At 50.1% G+C, this 14,371-nt stretch overlaps 1 protein-coding gene across 6 annotated transcripts in view; it reads left to right on the top strand.

The window, feature by feature from the left end:
* The window catches only part of TOM1L2 (target of myb1 like 2 membrane trafficking protein), a 120,993-nt gene that overhangs the window by 58,656 nt on the left and 47,966 nt on the right, over positions 1-14,371 (top strand). For 5 of the 6 annotated variants that reach the window (XM_040453020.1, XM_040453015.1, XM_040453014.1 and 2 more), the window contains exons 2-3: positions 1,968-2,052; positions 9,413-9,491. In XM_040453020.1, coding sequence (XP_040308954.1) covers positions 1,968-2,052; positions 9,413-9,491 — 164 coding nt within the window. Of the gene's footprint in view, positions 1-1,967; positions 2,053-7,473; positions 7,611-9,412; positions 9,492-14,371 lie in introns of those variants that run through there. The other variant, XM_040453018.1, reaches the window with a different exon arrangement.

Genomic DNA, 14,371 nt, shown 5'->3' with positions numbered 1-14,371 from the left:
CCAGCTGGCCTCTCCCCTGGCCGGCTGAGAAGGGTTGAAAGCCCGGGCCTGCGGGCAGAGTGGCTTTTTTGGGATTGGTCTCCTCTTGAGCATGTGCTCTGCACTCATGGCCACAGACGCTCCCCTGTTGTGTGAGACCTTGGGGGGAGTCACATCGTCTGGGAGTGGACACCTTGAAGGGGAGGGCCGTTCAGAGACAGCTGAGCGTGGCAGGGAGAGCAGAGGGCCAGAGGCGCGAATCATTTCACTCCCACAGTTACCGGCTCCAGGACCTGGCTGTGGCCTTCCACCTCCGGCTGATGCCCAGTGCCAAGGGGACACGCTGCTGGGTGATGCTGCCTCATGCCTGTCCCCTCTGCCTTCCTGTAGCCTCTGTACTTAGTCTTTTTCTCTAGGCTAAGCTGACCGGTGCTTTGGGCCATTCCTCTTGGGGGCCTGTCCCTACCCTTCCCACCGTGGCTGTTGTCTGTCCCCACCCTCACCCTCCAGGTAGCTCTCCTGCTGTGGCTGCTCTTTTCCACATGCAGGCGGTGGACAGGGCAGGGGAGCAGCGTCTCGGGGACCTGTCTGACTCCAGTGAGCCTCTGACACGGGTTCTCATCCCTGCCTCTCCCTCTCTGCACACACTTTTTTTCTTATGGGCACACACCAGATACTCCCTCTGTCCCTGCCAGCCTGGCACCATCGTGGACTTTGGTTAAGGGTTCCTCAGATCTCGGAGACTTCCGAGCACCCTGCCCAGTCCGCTGCAGGCCCAGCATTTGCCTGAGACACAGAGCCGCCTCATTTATGGGCGCGCTTGCTTGTTTCAACGGGTCTTTGGGTGTTAAGGTTGATGAATAAAGAGGGTGGAAAAGTTGGGGATGTGTCATTTTTGGCAAAAATTAAAACAATGGGGCATTTACATGCAGACTGAAGCTGTTGCACAAATGTCTTGAGCAGTAGCTATATTTTTGGAGTATATTGTCACTGCTTATAAGTACAGCCTTTGTTTGGATGTGTGAGTTCTAGTATGTTATGTAAAAACAAGTGTCACTTCCCCAGAGCTGCATCCAGTAAAACAAGGACAATTTCAACATGTACAGAGGTCGTTTGTTTTCTTATCTATCAGTGGAAGTGTGGGTTGTATGAAGAAAATGGTGGTGATGTTATCCCTCTCATGAACTGTACAGGTAGGATGAGGCACGTTTAGAATTTGTCTAAGCTACGACCCCAAATCCAAAGTCCAGCTCTCCTAGGGGCACCTGGGTGGCTCAGTAGGTTGAGCGCTGGACTCGTGGTTTCTGCTCAGGTCACGATCTTGTGGTTTCATGGATTCGAGCTCCGCGTCGGGCTCTGCACTGGCAGCGCAGAGCCTACTTGGGATATTCTCTCTCCCTCTCTCTCTCTCTCTCCCCGCCCCTCCCCCACTTCTGCTGTCTCTGTCTCTCTCAAAATAAATAAACTTAAAAAAAAAAAAAGTCCAGCTTTACTAGCAGGTGGGGCAGGATCATGCAATTTTGTAGGCTTTGGAGACAAACAACCTGAGATTGGATGCCGGTACCCCCAGTCTCAATGATGAGATCCCAGACAAGTACCCAGCCTTTCTGAGCCTGTTTCCTTCCTTTTCAACGCGGGAGGGAATAATACCTACCTTACGGGGGTTGTGAGCGTTTTCATTTAATTTTTGAAACTTAATTGTGTCGAAATACACGTAACGTGAAGATCACCATCTTAACCATTTTTTCAAGTGTTCCGTGCGCTCACATGGTCACGCAGCCAATCTCCAGAACTTTCCATCTTGCAACACTCAGGGCCAGATCTCTCTCTGGATGCTCCCTTGTGAAAATAGCACCCTTAGAACTGCTCTGTCGGCCCAGCCCATGTGCTTGGGAGGGGGATGTGGTGGTTCTGGCCCCTTCGTGTTTCCTGCCAGGGCCCCCTGATTCTGGGAAAAATGTAAATCCGTTTTCTCTCTGACTTTACAGAAAAGGCAACAGATGGCTCCCTGCAAAGCGAAGACTGGACGTTGAACATGGAGATCTGCGACATTATCAATGAGACGGAGGAAGGGTATGTGTCCCTCCCCCACCCCCACCTCATGTGAAACCTGTCCTGGGGGGTCACTCAAAGCCTGTCAGGGCTTAAGGGCGGCAGTGTTGTACTTTCTGTTTTGCTTTTCATCTGTTTGCTTTGGCATTTAATAAACTGACACTCTATCTTTCCTCCTGCCTCCACCACCCCCCACCAGCCCACCCCCCATCAGCAGCGCTTGCCTTAGAGCAGTGACGACCTCTTTTAATAACCTGCTTTGACTCACAAGTGAAACTGAAGTTGCTTGGGTACTTGGTTCCCCCGTGGTTGTCACCTCCTCCGGTCCCTCCTCCCTGGCTCTGCCTCCCCTTCCCCCCACAGTGAGGCTGTCTCTGCCCTGCTTTGCCCGGGCTGGACCCGCAAGAGGGAGAGGGCCCACAGTGTCCACAGAGGGAGGCTGGGAGTGGAAGTCCGCGTGAGGCACAGAGTGTCTCTTGCCCCACAGGCCACCCCCTCACATTCCTGTGCTGCCAGGTCGGTCCTTCTGGCTGTTTATGTCCTCTTCTAGCTGCATTCCAGCTGCATTCTGTTTACGCTTCTTCCCGATTTGTCTGTGTTTGGCCCTCTGTCCACACCGTAAAAGATGGTATTTGCCGTAGCCACGCCCTCTCCAGCCCTCCCTAGAGTGATGAGGAGGACAGTCCGGACTCCGGCTTACATCTTGGCTCTGGCCCTTGCAGCCTTGCCCTGTGTAAACCGGGGCTGAACAGATACTTACTGAGTGACAGCCTCGTGCTGGGCCCCAGGGTGAGTGCCCAGGGCACAGCAGGGAGCAGGACAGACGCCCTTGAAGCCATTACGTGTTCACATTACATGGTCAGTTGGTGACAAGATTGGAGAGAAACGAAGCCGGGAGTCAGCCATTTTAAGTGGAAAAATCAAGGAGAGCCTCACTTGAGAAGGTGACATTGAAGAAAGACTTGAAGGAGATGAGGGGGTGAGGTGTGAGGATGACACCAGGGAAGAACCTTCCAGATGGAGGGGACAGCAAGCATGGCAGTCCCAGGACAAAGGGCAGGTAGTAATGTTGGAGGAATCACAAGAGGTCCCTGGGGCCAGAGCGGAGAGAGCGAGGAGGGGTGAGGTCAGACTTGTCCCCATCCAAATAGTGCGGGCACCACGGGGCTCTGGCCTTGACGTGGAGGGAGGGAATTTGAGCAGAGAGGGGCATGGTCTAATGTTCATTTTAAAGAGATCGCTCTGGCTACCATGTTCAGAATGGTCTGGTCGAGCGTGGGAAGGACAGAGGGCAGAAAACGGGAAGCCAGTTAGAATAATACAATAACCCTGGTGTGGGGTGATGGTGACTTTGATCCAGAAGACCTTAGAGGAGGGAGAGAGAAATGGTCAGATTCAGAACATATTTAGAAGGTGGAGCCAGTGGAGTTTGTGAGGTGGATGGGGGCATGAGAGAAGAGCCAAGAAAACTCCACTGTTTTGGTTTTTATTAATGTTTTATTTATTTTTGAGAGACAGAGAGAGAGAGCGACAGAGGATCCTAAGCGGGCTCCACGCTGACCGCGGGGAGTCCGATGCAGTGCAGGGCTCAAACTCATGAACCATGAGATCGCGACCTGAGCCAGAGTCGGATGCTTAACTCACTACTTCACCCAGGCGCCCCCTCTCCAGTGTTTGGAACTGAGCTGCCATAAGGAGGGAGCAGGCAGAGGGGCAGAGATCAGCAGGTCGGCTAAAATCCCGCAGATCTGAGCTGCCCGCTGGGTGCAGTGCTGCTGGGTCCTTGGCACAGAGGGGTATGGAGCTGGGGGCAGCGGCCTGCGCTGGAGGTGTGAGTTCGGTGCTGGGGTCTTCCGTGAACGATGGCATATTGCTGTTCCTAAGTGGCCGTGGTCAGTTTGGTGCCTGGCACACAGCCGAGTCACGGAGAGTTGTTGGGGACTGTGCATTTCTGGTACTGGAGCTACTGCGCTCCTTTCTTCCTCTTGTCTCCCACTCACGGCCTCCTTTGTCCGGTTGTCCGGCCACATTCATTGACCCCACAGGTGGAGGTACAGCAATTGCCAGGATGTCGAGATGAGTGTCCCTCACCGGGTGAGGGGCTCACCCGGTGGGGCCGGGCAGGCTGTGACTGAGGTGTGTGCCCTTTGCAGCAGACACAGAGGGGCAGGCTCCGGGCTGGACCTCAGTGGGGCAGGGAAAGCAGTGTGGCGTGTAGATCAGAGTGGCATGAAAGGGCAGTGTGCTGGGGACACGAGCGATCTGGACGAGCAGGGAAATAGTGGGGAAGGGGTGCCCCTTGGGGAGGGAGGGCTTGGCATGGCGCTTCAGGTCGGTCGGGTTGTAAAGAGCCGTATTCCTGTGTCATCCCTAGAGTCAGGCTGTAGCCTCCGGGTGCTCTACCTTTTGCCCTTTCCCTCTCGTCCCCTGACTGTCTTTTAGAAGACAATCCTTCGCTCACAGTAAAAGTCTTTAGTGGACTGAACTCTGCGTGATAACCCGGTCCCTCTGCCACTCCGTTTGGGGCCCTCTCCCCTTGTCCTCATCCTTTAACCCCACTGATCTTTTCAATTCCTTGAACTTCCCACTTGCAGTTCTCCACAAATGTGGGCATATATGAATATCTGTTAGAGTGGAGCTTCCTCCTTCCCAGGTCTAAGAGGTGGATCACCTTCCGTCCCCAACCCCTGAGTCCCCTTCTCCCACAGTGGCCCACGCTCCTGTTCCTGAAGTTTTGAGTGAGAGCCCTGGGCCTCATGGACGCCTGGGGATTTTCTGTCTTAGCCTCTGCAATGAGGGGGAGTGTCAGATCTCTTCTGAATTGGGAGAAAAACTCTAAAAGGTCAGCTAATGGTCGGGCACCCCTTCAGCTCCTCCCTGCTTCAGGGCTTTGGTCCGGGTGTTCCTCTCCCTTTCATTGATTAGTTCTGGCACTCACTGGATCTCAGTTTGAATCTCATTTCCTTGACACCCCCCTCCTGATTTGGACAAGTGCCCTGTCTGTGATTTCACGGTACTGTGTATTATACTACACCCCTCACCATTGAAACTTACATATTTGCCCGATGCTTGTTAGAGTGGCTGTCCCCCTTGGACCCCCCTCGACTGTGCGCTCCATGAGGGCAGGATTCTGTTTCACTGACCATTTTATCCCAACGCTAGCACGGTACACATACGCATAATTGACTCTTGACAAGCACTAGTTAAGGAAGCGAGTAAATGGATGGAGTCCCTAAGGGACTTGGTCTGATGAGGAATACAGAACATAATCCTAACACGGCGAGACCAGGGAAGCTGCATATAACTGAAAGAGACTAGAGCTGTGGCAGCTGGCTGGCCCTGGGGCTGTCAGCGCAAAGTTCTTGGAGGAGGTGACACCCAAGTGGAGTCTTACAGCAGATGAGGGCACCAGCCAGGTAAGGTGGGGGGATGGTGGGGGGTGGGGCAGGGAGGTGGCTGCCCGGGCTGGTGGACAGTATGTGCAGCATGCCCGTAGGAAGGGGAGTGTAGCGGGAGCCTGCAGCCACCTGCCTAGGCTGGAATTCTAGGTCCTCCACTCCCTTGCTGTGCACCCCTGTGTCTCACTGTCCTCATTTATAAAATGGGGGTGCCAGCAGTGCCTATCCCATGGGGTGGTTACAAGGATTAAAGGAGTAAATATTTGTGAAGTGTTTGGCCGTATATGTGTCCATATCCTGCTCTACATAGGAGTTTGCTCTTTATACACGTTAAAGACTGGCATTGGCGTGACTTCTTCACTTCTCATTTGTGGTGTTATCTGGCCGGTCCTTGGTAGTGATCTCCGTGGGTTTGCTGCCCTTACCCTGTCTGCCATTCTCTGAACACTTGCTGTGTATGTGCCAGGCCCCCATGCCAAGCCCTGGATTGCACCGCTCGTGCACTCAGTCCCGCAACAACCCCAGAAGGTAGGGACAGCCTGTTTTAATGTGGAGGAAACTGAGGTCCAGAGTGGTTTGCTCACTTGCCAAAGGTCCCACAGCACAGCTAAAAGGGACAGAGGCCGGACGGAAGTGCAGTCTGCCCCGGCTCCAGCCACCAAAGTTCTGCCTGCACATATTTATTCAAAGCCACACCTCTGGCAGGTGGCGGTCCTGGTGTGTGCAGAGTCGGTCACCGGCCCCACAGGCCCCTCCTTGGGCTTTCCCTAATGTCCAAGGCTGAGATCCCCTCCATCCCCAGGCCTTGTGTGGCAGTCCCCCATACCCTGAATCATCCATCGGCCATTAACCAGGAGCGCCTGACTGAATAATCTACCTGGGAATGTTTTAGACCCAGTTTACCAGGCCTCGCCCAGACCTTCCTAGTTAGGGCCCAGGTGTGTGGGTTTGAATTCCCAGGTGATTCTGATGTGCGGCTCTGAGGAGGAGCCGCTGACCTGGGTCATTTTCATGACCACCTCTAGACCTTCCCTTGCTGATGGCATCTTTGGGCGCCAGCCTCTTAAGCTGGAGGGTGTGCGCAGGGATAACCACCTCCATGACTGCGGTAGACCACGATGGCAGCAGAAAGGCGGGGGGGGGGGGGGGGGGGGGTGGGGCTGGAGGATGGGAGGGAGAGGAAGAGTCTGCCGTGGTGGAGGTGGGGTAGTCATGTCCTCCTGGGAGGGAATAAGGAGCATGCGGCTCAGAAGCAGCAGTTCTGGAGCCAAAGGCCAAGATGGGTTCAAGTATGACTAGAAAGAAGGGTTCTTATGAGTCTGGGGTGGAGGAGACCTTATGGGAGGCTGAAGATGGCCCAGAGGCCGGATCCTGAGGCCCTGGGTGCTGCCCTGAGGGGCCCACCTTTCTGCTGAAGGCTGCCAGGGCGGTGGGGCATCTCACGGGGCCCTTCCCCCCCTCCTGCTCCTTTTCCCTGCTCCATCTTGGCTCTTGACTCTTCCTTCTCTCCTTTTTCCCTGTTTCCAGCTCCTTGCTGTCTAATCTGCCGCTGCTGCTTGAAACTTTGCAATTCCTCTGACATGACTTTGATCCTCCTCTCTGAAGCTTCTCCCCCGGGGAGAGAGATAAATACTTGCTTTTGTGCTCACCCAGTCACTCTGAGGCAGTACTTCCCGCCGCTGAATTTCCATTTTAACTCTAACCCAGGAGCCTGCTGACTCTCTGATTTCCCACCACCACCATCACCCCCACACTGGGAGAGCTCTGTGCGTGCCATGCTCTGTGAGCTAGAAGTGATCGCAGCCCTTGGAGGCTGTGCCCATTTTTCTGCTCCGTGGAAGTTCAAGAGGAGAGGGACGAAGCTGGATGGAGAGGGACGGCAGCCGGGGGTCAGGGCTGACCGTGGCTTGGCAGAGCCTTTGAGAAAGAGGAAATCAATCCATGCTCCTGGCCAGCAGCCGCTGACCTTCACCAGCTCAAGTCCACAAACAGTCCTCAAAGCCAGGAGCTTGTCAAGCCCCGTATTTGCAGAAATCAGCATCCCTATTTGGAAACTGCAGCCGTACTGCAGACACACTTGGCAGGGACCCCTTCCCCAGAGAGCTCGTCCCATCAGCCTTTGGGCTCAGGAGCCAAGAATTCCTGCAGGCAGCCACGTTTCAAGTTGGGAATGGGAAATAGGTGACTCAGTGTTTTAAAATTTCTTCTAGAAGCCTTGTCTTGCTCCTGTGTATTTCTGTCTAAATTGGGCTGATTAGCAGAGTTCCCACCCTCCCTTCCCCCAGCTTCCTCACACATATTGGAAAGGACTTTTTCATTTGGTGAAGAAATCATAAACACTTCTGAGCTGCAGGAATAGGAGGTCCCTGACTGACAGACCTTCAGTTTTTCAAGAGACCCAGATGTACTGACACGCTGGTCAGGGGAGGGCTGGAGCCCACTTATGATAGCAAAGGGCCGGCCTGCAGCTGGCCCGGGGGCTCCCCGGAGCTCGGGTGCTGGGTGTCAGAGGGCAAGGCCTTCGTGCCAGAGGTGACCCTGAGGTCCCACAGCTTTGTTGGATCCTGGTTTAGAATAAAGTAAATAAGCTTGTCAGATGCACGGGCTACACCTACTAGGTGCTTCTAGAGGGCTGGCTGGGGACCCCAACTCCCGGCTCTAATCCATGATTTAAGAAAGAACGTGTTCCAGGTTCCAAACGATCAGCTTATGAACCTGCCTCTGGGAATCCACATCAGCTCCATTACCTAAAAGCACATAGTTCTGTGGGTTTTGAGGAGACTGAAGTTTTCTCAGGGCAAAAAGGAGCTCCATGGAATTGGGGAGGAGCAGAACAGCCAGGCCTCAGCAAGGACCTGGCCATTCTCTCTTCTGCTTCTGTGTCTGTTGTCTCTTTAGTGTACCCCACGCCAGTGGGTTCATTGTTGCTCTGAATAAATAATACTTGAATTTGAGGCAAAATTCAAAAGGGCTGTGAAAAACCCACCCCCTCCTCTGTCATCCAGTTCCCCTCTTCAGGGGCAGCCAAAGTTACCAGCTTCTTGGGTCTCCTTTCAGGGATTCTTTTCCTCTGCTGTCACGTGCACTATGTATGTATGTATGTTGTCCTTTTATAAGCCAAAGAATAGCATACATTATACACTTTCTACAGATGACTCTACTCTCACATCTTTGAGTTCCCTCCATGTTGGTGCATAGACTGTGTCTTTATTCTTTTTTTTTCACGTTTGTTTGTTTGTTTGTCTATTTATTTGAGAGCATGAGCAGAGAGGGAGGGAGAGAGAATCCCAAGCAGGCTGTGTGCTGAGAGTGCAGAGGGCCTCGGGGCTCAGTTTCATGAACTGTGAGATCATGACCTGAGCCGAAATTAAGAGTCGGACACCTAACCAACTGAGCCACCCAGGTGCCCAGGAGTGTCTGTATTCTTGGCTGCAGCTATGTAGTGTTACATTGTGTGTATAAACATGATTTAAATTAACCTGTTTCAGGGCGCCAAGGTGATCTCATGAGTTCGAGCACCACGTTTGGGTGTAGAGATTACTAAAGAAGAATAAATCTTAAATTTTTTTTTTTTTTTTTTTTTTTTAATTAACGTGTTTCAGGGGCACCTGGGTGGCTCAGTTGGTTAAGTGTCTGACTTCAGCTTGGGTCATGATCTCATGGTTTGTGAGTTCGAGCCCTGCATCGGGCTCTGTGCTGGCAGCACGGAGCCTGCTTGGGATTTTGGTCTCTCTCCCTCTCTCTCTGCCCCTCCTCCGCTCGCCTTCTCTCTCTGAAAATAAATAAAGTTACAAAAATTAACCCGTTTCACATTGATGAAGATTTAGTTTGTTTCCAATCTTTTATGTTTATAAACATGGCTCCTATAACCTTGTGTATAACATACGACCTCGTATATATGCTAGTCCACACAGACGGGGGTGAATATGTGGGTCAGTGCCCCAAGTGGACTCGTGAGGGTTTTAATATGTCCTTCTCTCCAGGCCAAAGGACGCCATTCGAGCCCTGAAGAAGCGGCTCAACGGGAACCGGAACTACAGAGAAGTCATGCTGGCGTTAACAGTGAGTGCTGCCCTCGTGGGGCATGGGAGTGTGGGGGGAAGCATTTGGGGAAATCCACATTCCTGGCCTTGCCCCACCCACAGGGCCTTCCCACTGTCCACTCAGCACAGCCTCCGGTAGCCGTGGCCTGTGGACGGCTTGGTGCAAGTGCCACTGGAGAGCAGCAGAACCTTCCTGTAGTGACCTTGGGTTTTCCTGCCTTCCCCTGAAATGGGGGATGGGCTGCAGTCTGGTCCATACCAGCAGAAGATAAGGCATGGGCAGCACTGACTGCTACAAAATCCCAGAGCAGAGAAGCCGAGAAAAGGCCTGGGTCTGGCTGTCCTTGCTGCCACCAGTCTGCTGTGACACAGCGAGGCCAGCTGCCTCTCCAGGTGTCAAGGTTCCTGCTTCCAAACCTGCCGACTTCCACCCAGAACCTGCCTGGGACTGTGCTGAGCTTTTCAGGGGATAAAGCGATTGTTTACAGTAACCTTCCCAAACAGATTTCATCATTCCCTCATGCAGATGAAGAAATGGAGACTCAGAGAGGTCCGGGGGTGCACCCAGACTTCGTGGCTAGTGAATGCCCGGCTGTAAATTATGGGGTAAAAACTGGTCATTGGTGCAGAGGTTCTGGAAAAAGTCAGCCTAGTGACTCAGGAAGGAACAGATCAGATTTTTGCCCTTTCTTAAAATGTTAGGAAATTCAAAGGAACAACTTCAGGTGTTATTTCTGTCCAGAAAGCTAACAGTTACTCAGATGTGGCAAAATCTGGGCCACAGTGAGTTCTCACAATGAAAACTGTTAACAGGTCAGCACGTGGGCTTTTCTGTAGGTTTGAATAGTTTGTTTATCCCAAACAGCTCTAACATGTTTCCTTTTAAAGCAGGAAAACTGTTTGGATTTTTCACCCAAGTGAAAACCCAAGACTTATTAGGAGAGAGTTCTCTGCCAGGGAATTGGGGTTTGAATAATAAAGAAGAAACAGACCAGCTGAGAAGTAGTGACTTGAAAGCTTTTGGTTTTTGCTTAGAATTTGATCCTTGGCATTCATGAAACCCAGGGTGATACCCAAAGTGAATTGTTTTCAGTAGCTAAAATCACCAGGGAATGAGTTCTAACATATCAGAACATTTTCCTGGTACCTGCCCCTTTACACACCCAACCTAATGGTAATCGTGTTGCTTGGATGGAAATCTTTCTAAAGAGGTCTCTGCCTTTACTTCCTTCTGGAAGACCATTGAATGGCATTGAACATTTCCTGATGGTCAGGTCTGTTGTTACTATTATTCTCCCAGTTTTAACGAGATTATTGACATGTAACATATATAAGTTTAAGGTACACAGTGTGATGATTTGATACATGTGTATATTGCAAAATGATTACCACAATAAGGTTAGTAAACACCTCTGTCTACTCACGTGATTACCTTTGTTGGGGGAGGGGAATAGCATTTAAGATCCAATTTCTTTCTTTTTTTTTTTTTTTTTTTTTTTAAGTTTATTTTTGAGAGCAAGAGAGACAAAGAGCATGCACACGCGCTGGAGGGGGAGAGAGAGAATCCCACCCAGGCTCTGTGCTGTCTGCATGGAGCCGATGCAGGGCTCCATCCCACGAACTGTGAGATCATGACCTGAGCCAATATCAAGAGTTGGATGCTTAACTGACTGACACCCCTAAGACGCCCCTGGGATCTAATTTAACTGTCAAATATATACTGCAGTGTTGTTAATTATGGTCCCCATGCTCTCCATTAGATCCCTAGAACTTAGTCATAGCTGGGAATTTGTACCCTTTGACCAATGTCTCCCCATATCCCGTGCTCCATAGCCACCATTCTACTCTGTGGCTGTGAGCTCAGCTTTTTTAGGTTCTGCATACAAGTGAGAAACACTAGGTATTTTTCTTTTTTTAAATTCAGTTATTTTTGAGGGGGAGAGAGAGCATGAGCAGGGAAGGGCAGAGAGAGAGGGAGACTGAGAATCCCAAGCAGGCTCCACTCCGTGAGTGCAGAGCCTGATGTGGGGCTCAAAACTCACGAACCGTGCGATTATGACCTGAGCCAAAAATCAAGAGTCATACACTGAACAGACTGAGCCACCCGGGTACCCCTGTTTTTCTTTATTTAACTTACTTCATTTAGGATAATGGCCTCAAGCTCCATGTTGTTGCAAAAGGCAAGATTTCCTTCCTTTTTATGGCTGAATACTATTCCAGTGTGTGTCTGTACACGGATAAAGAAATACGACATACACATATATCTCAACGTTTTGTCTATGCGTTCATCTATCAGTGGGTACTTATGTTGTTTCCGTTTGTTGGCTATTGTGAATAATGCTGCTGTGAATATGGGGGTACAGATATCTCTTTGATACCCTGTTTTCATTTCTTTTAGATAGATACGCAGAAGTGGGATTGCTGGATTGCAGAAGTGGGATAGCTCTATTTTTAATTTTTTAAGAAACCTCCATACTGTTTTCCATAGTGGCTGCACCAATTTACATTCCCAGCAGTGCCCATGGGTTCCTTTCTCTCTACATCCTCATCAGCACTTGTCTCTTGTTTTTTTGATACTAGCCATTGTAACAAGTGTGAAGTGATCTTTTATTGTGGTTTTGATTTGCATTTCCCTGATGATAAGTGGTTGAGTACTTTTTCATGTGCCTGTTGGCCATGTGTGCATCTTCCTTGAAGGCATGTCTATTTCAGGTTTTTTTTGCCCATTTTTTAAAAAGTTTATTTCGGGGCGCCTGGGTGGCTCAGTCGGTTAAACATCCGACTTCAGCTCAGGTCACGATCTCGCGGTCTGTGAGTTCGAGCCCCACATCGGGCTCTGGGCTGATGGCTCAGAGCCTGGAGCCTGCTTCGGATTCTGTGTCTCCCTCTCTCTCTGCCCCTCCCCCATTCATGCTCTGTCTCTCTCTGTCTCAAAAATAAATAAACGTTAAAAAAAATAATAAAAAAAAAGTTTATTTATTTTGTGGGTACCTGGGTGGCTCAGTTGGTTGAGTGTCTGCCTCGGTTTTGGCTCAGGTCATGATGTCACAGTTTGTGGGTTCGGGCCCCACATCACGCTCTGCACTGATGGCACAGAGCCTGCTTGGGATTCTGTCTCCCTCTGTTCTCTGCTTCTCTCTCTGTTAAAAATAAACAAATTTTTTAAGTTTTTTTATTTATTTTTTTCGTAATCTCTACATCCATCCTGGGACTTGAACTTACAACCCCTAGATAAAGAGTCACGTGTTCCAACTGAGCCAGCCAGGCCATCTTTGCCCATTTTTAATTGGATTGGTTTTGCTTATTTGTTTGTTTATTTGTTTGTGTATTTATTTATTTGCTATTGAGTTGTTTAAGTTCCTTATGTATTTTTGATATTAATCACTTATCAGGTAGATAGTTTGCAAATATTGTTTCCCATTCTGTGGACTGCCTTTTTATTTTGCTGATCGTTTCTTCTGCTGTGCAAAAGCTTTTTAGTTTGACGTAGTCCCACTTGTTTATTTTTATTTTTGTTGCCATTGCTTTTGGTGTCATAGCCAAAAAAATCTTTGCCAAGACCAGGGAACTTTTTTCCTGTGTTTTTCTTTTGGTAGTTTTACGTTTCACATCTTAAGTTTAAGTCTTTAGTCCACTTCAAGTTAGTTTTTTGAGTGGTGTAAGATAGGAGTCCAGTTTCATTCTTCTGCATGTCATTATGCAGTTGTCCCAATACCGTCTGTCAAAGAGACTGTCCTTTCCCCCGTTGAGTCCTCTTGCCTCTCATCAAATATTATATGTATATGTGGGTTTATTTCTGGGCTCTCACTTCTGTGCCATTGTCTATGTTTATGCCAGTACCATACTGTTTTGGTTATTGTAGCTTTGTAATACAGTTTGAAATCAGGAAGTACGATGTCCCCAGCTTTATTCTGCTTTCTAGAGATTGCTTTGGCTATTCAGAGTCTTTAATGGTTCCATATGAATTTTAGGATTGTTTCTTCTACTTCTGTGAAATCTGTAGATGGCTTTGGGTAGTATGGACATTTTAATAATATTCTTCCAATCCATGAACACGGGACATCTTTCCATTTATTTGTGTCGTCTTTCCTTTCTCTCATCATTGTCTTATAGTTTTCAGGGTACAGATCTTTTACCTCCTTAGTTAAATTGATTCCTGAGTGTTTTGCTTTTTTCTTCGCTTGTTTGTTAATGATTGCTTAGAGGCACCTTTTGTTATTCTGTGGGCTTTGGCTGCTGGAAAACGGCTGCTGTGTGTCTCATGCCCTACAACCCACAGGGACACCGATTCACCAAAGGCACTTTTGACAGAGTCCCTGAGTGGCCGAGTGGCCCTTGCCAGCCAGGGACAACCTCCTGCATTTCCTCCTGCTCTGCTAGGCTTCACGGTTGCTTTGTAGCACATGCCATCTCTCTCCAGGGCATTTCCAAACCTGTGTGTGAGCCCGAAGGTCTAGCCTAGGCCACACTGGCTTTAAAGTCTGCTGTCCTGGAAGATGTAAGGGCGTGCTCCCTAAAGGGTGTGCCTGGGACAGGCGTCCTGGCCCACTGTTGCCCTGAGCATGGCAGGAGAGCCACAGCTGGCCTGCCATGTTGGCCTTCCTGCTCCTCTTTTCTCTTTTTCCACCACACCTGCTTTCTTCCCAGCCTCCTCCCTTCCCTTCCCCACCTCTTCCTGACCAAATAAACCATTCTTCCTGCCACCTGCCTTGGCAGCAGCCTGATGCCTGCATAGGCCAAGTTAGGAGAGGGGATCCTGGAAAGAAGGGGAACTGTGAGTTCCTGGAGGGTAGGGAGAACCCCTCTGCTTCATCCCTGTAGCCCCCGTGGTCACTGTTAAGAGTGAGTGCTGGTTACCTTGAGATCGTCTGGAATTGAGCACGTACAGAGGCTAAGAAA

Source organism: Herpailurus yagouaroundi, unplaced genomic scaffold (assembly GCF_014898765.1).
Source record: "Herpailurus yagouaroundi ecotype Mexico unplaced genomic scaffold, PumYag 208, whole genome shotgun sequence".
NCBI lineage: Eukaryota > Metazoa > Chordata > Mammalia > Carnivora > Felidae > Herpailurus > Herpailurus yagouaroundi.
Note: the sequence above shows the minus strand (reverse complement) of the source record. Positions and strands in the feature narration are given on the sequence as shown.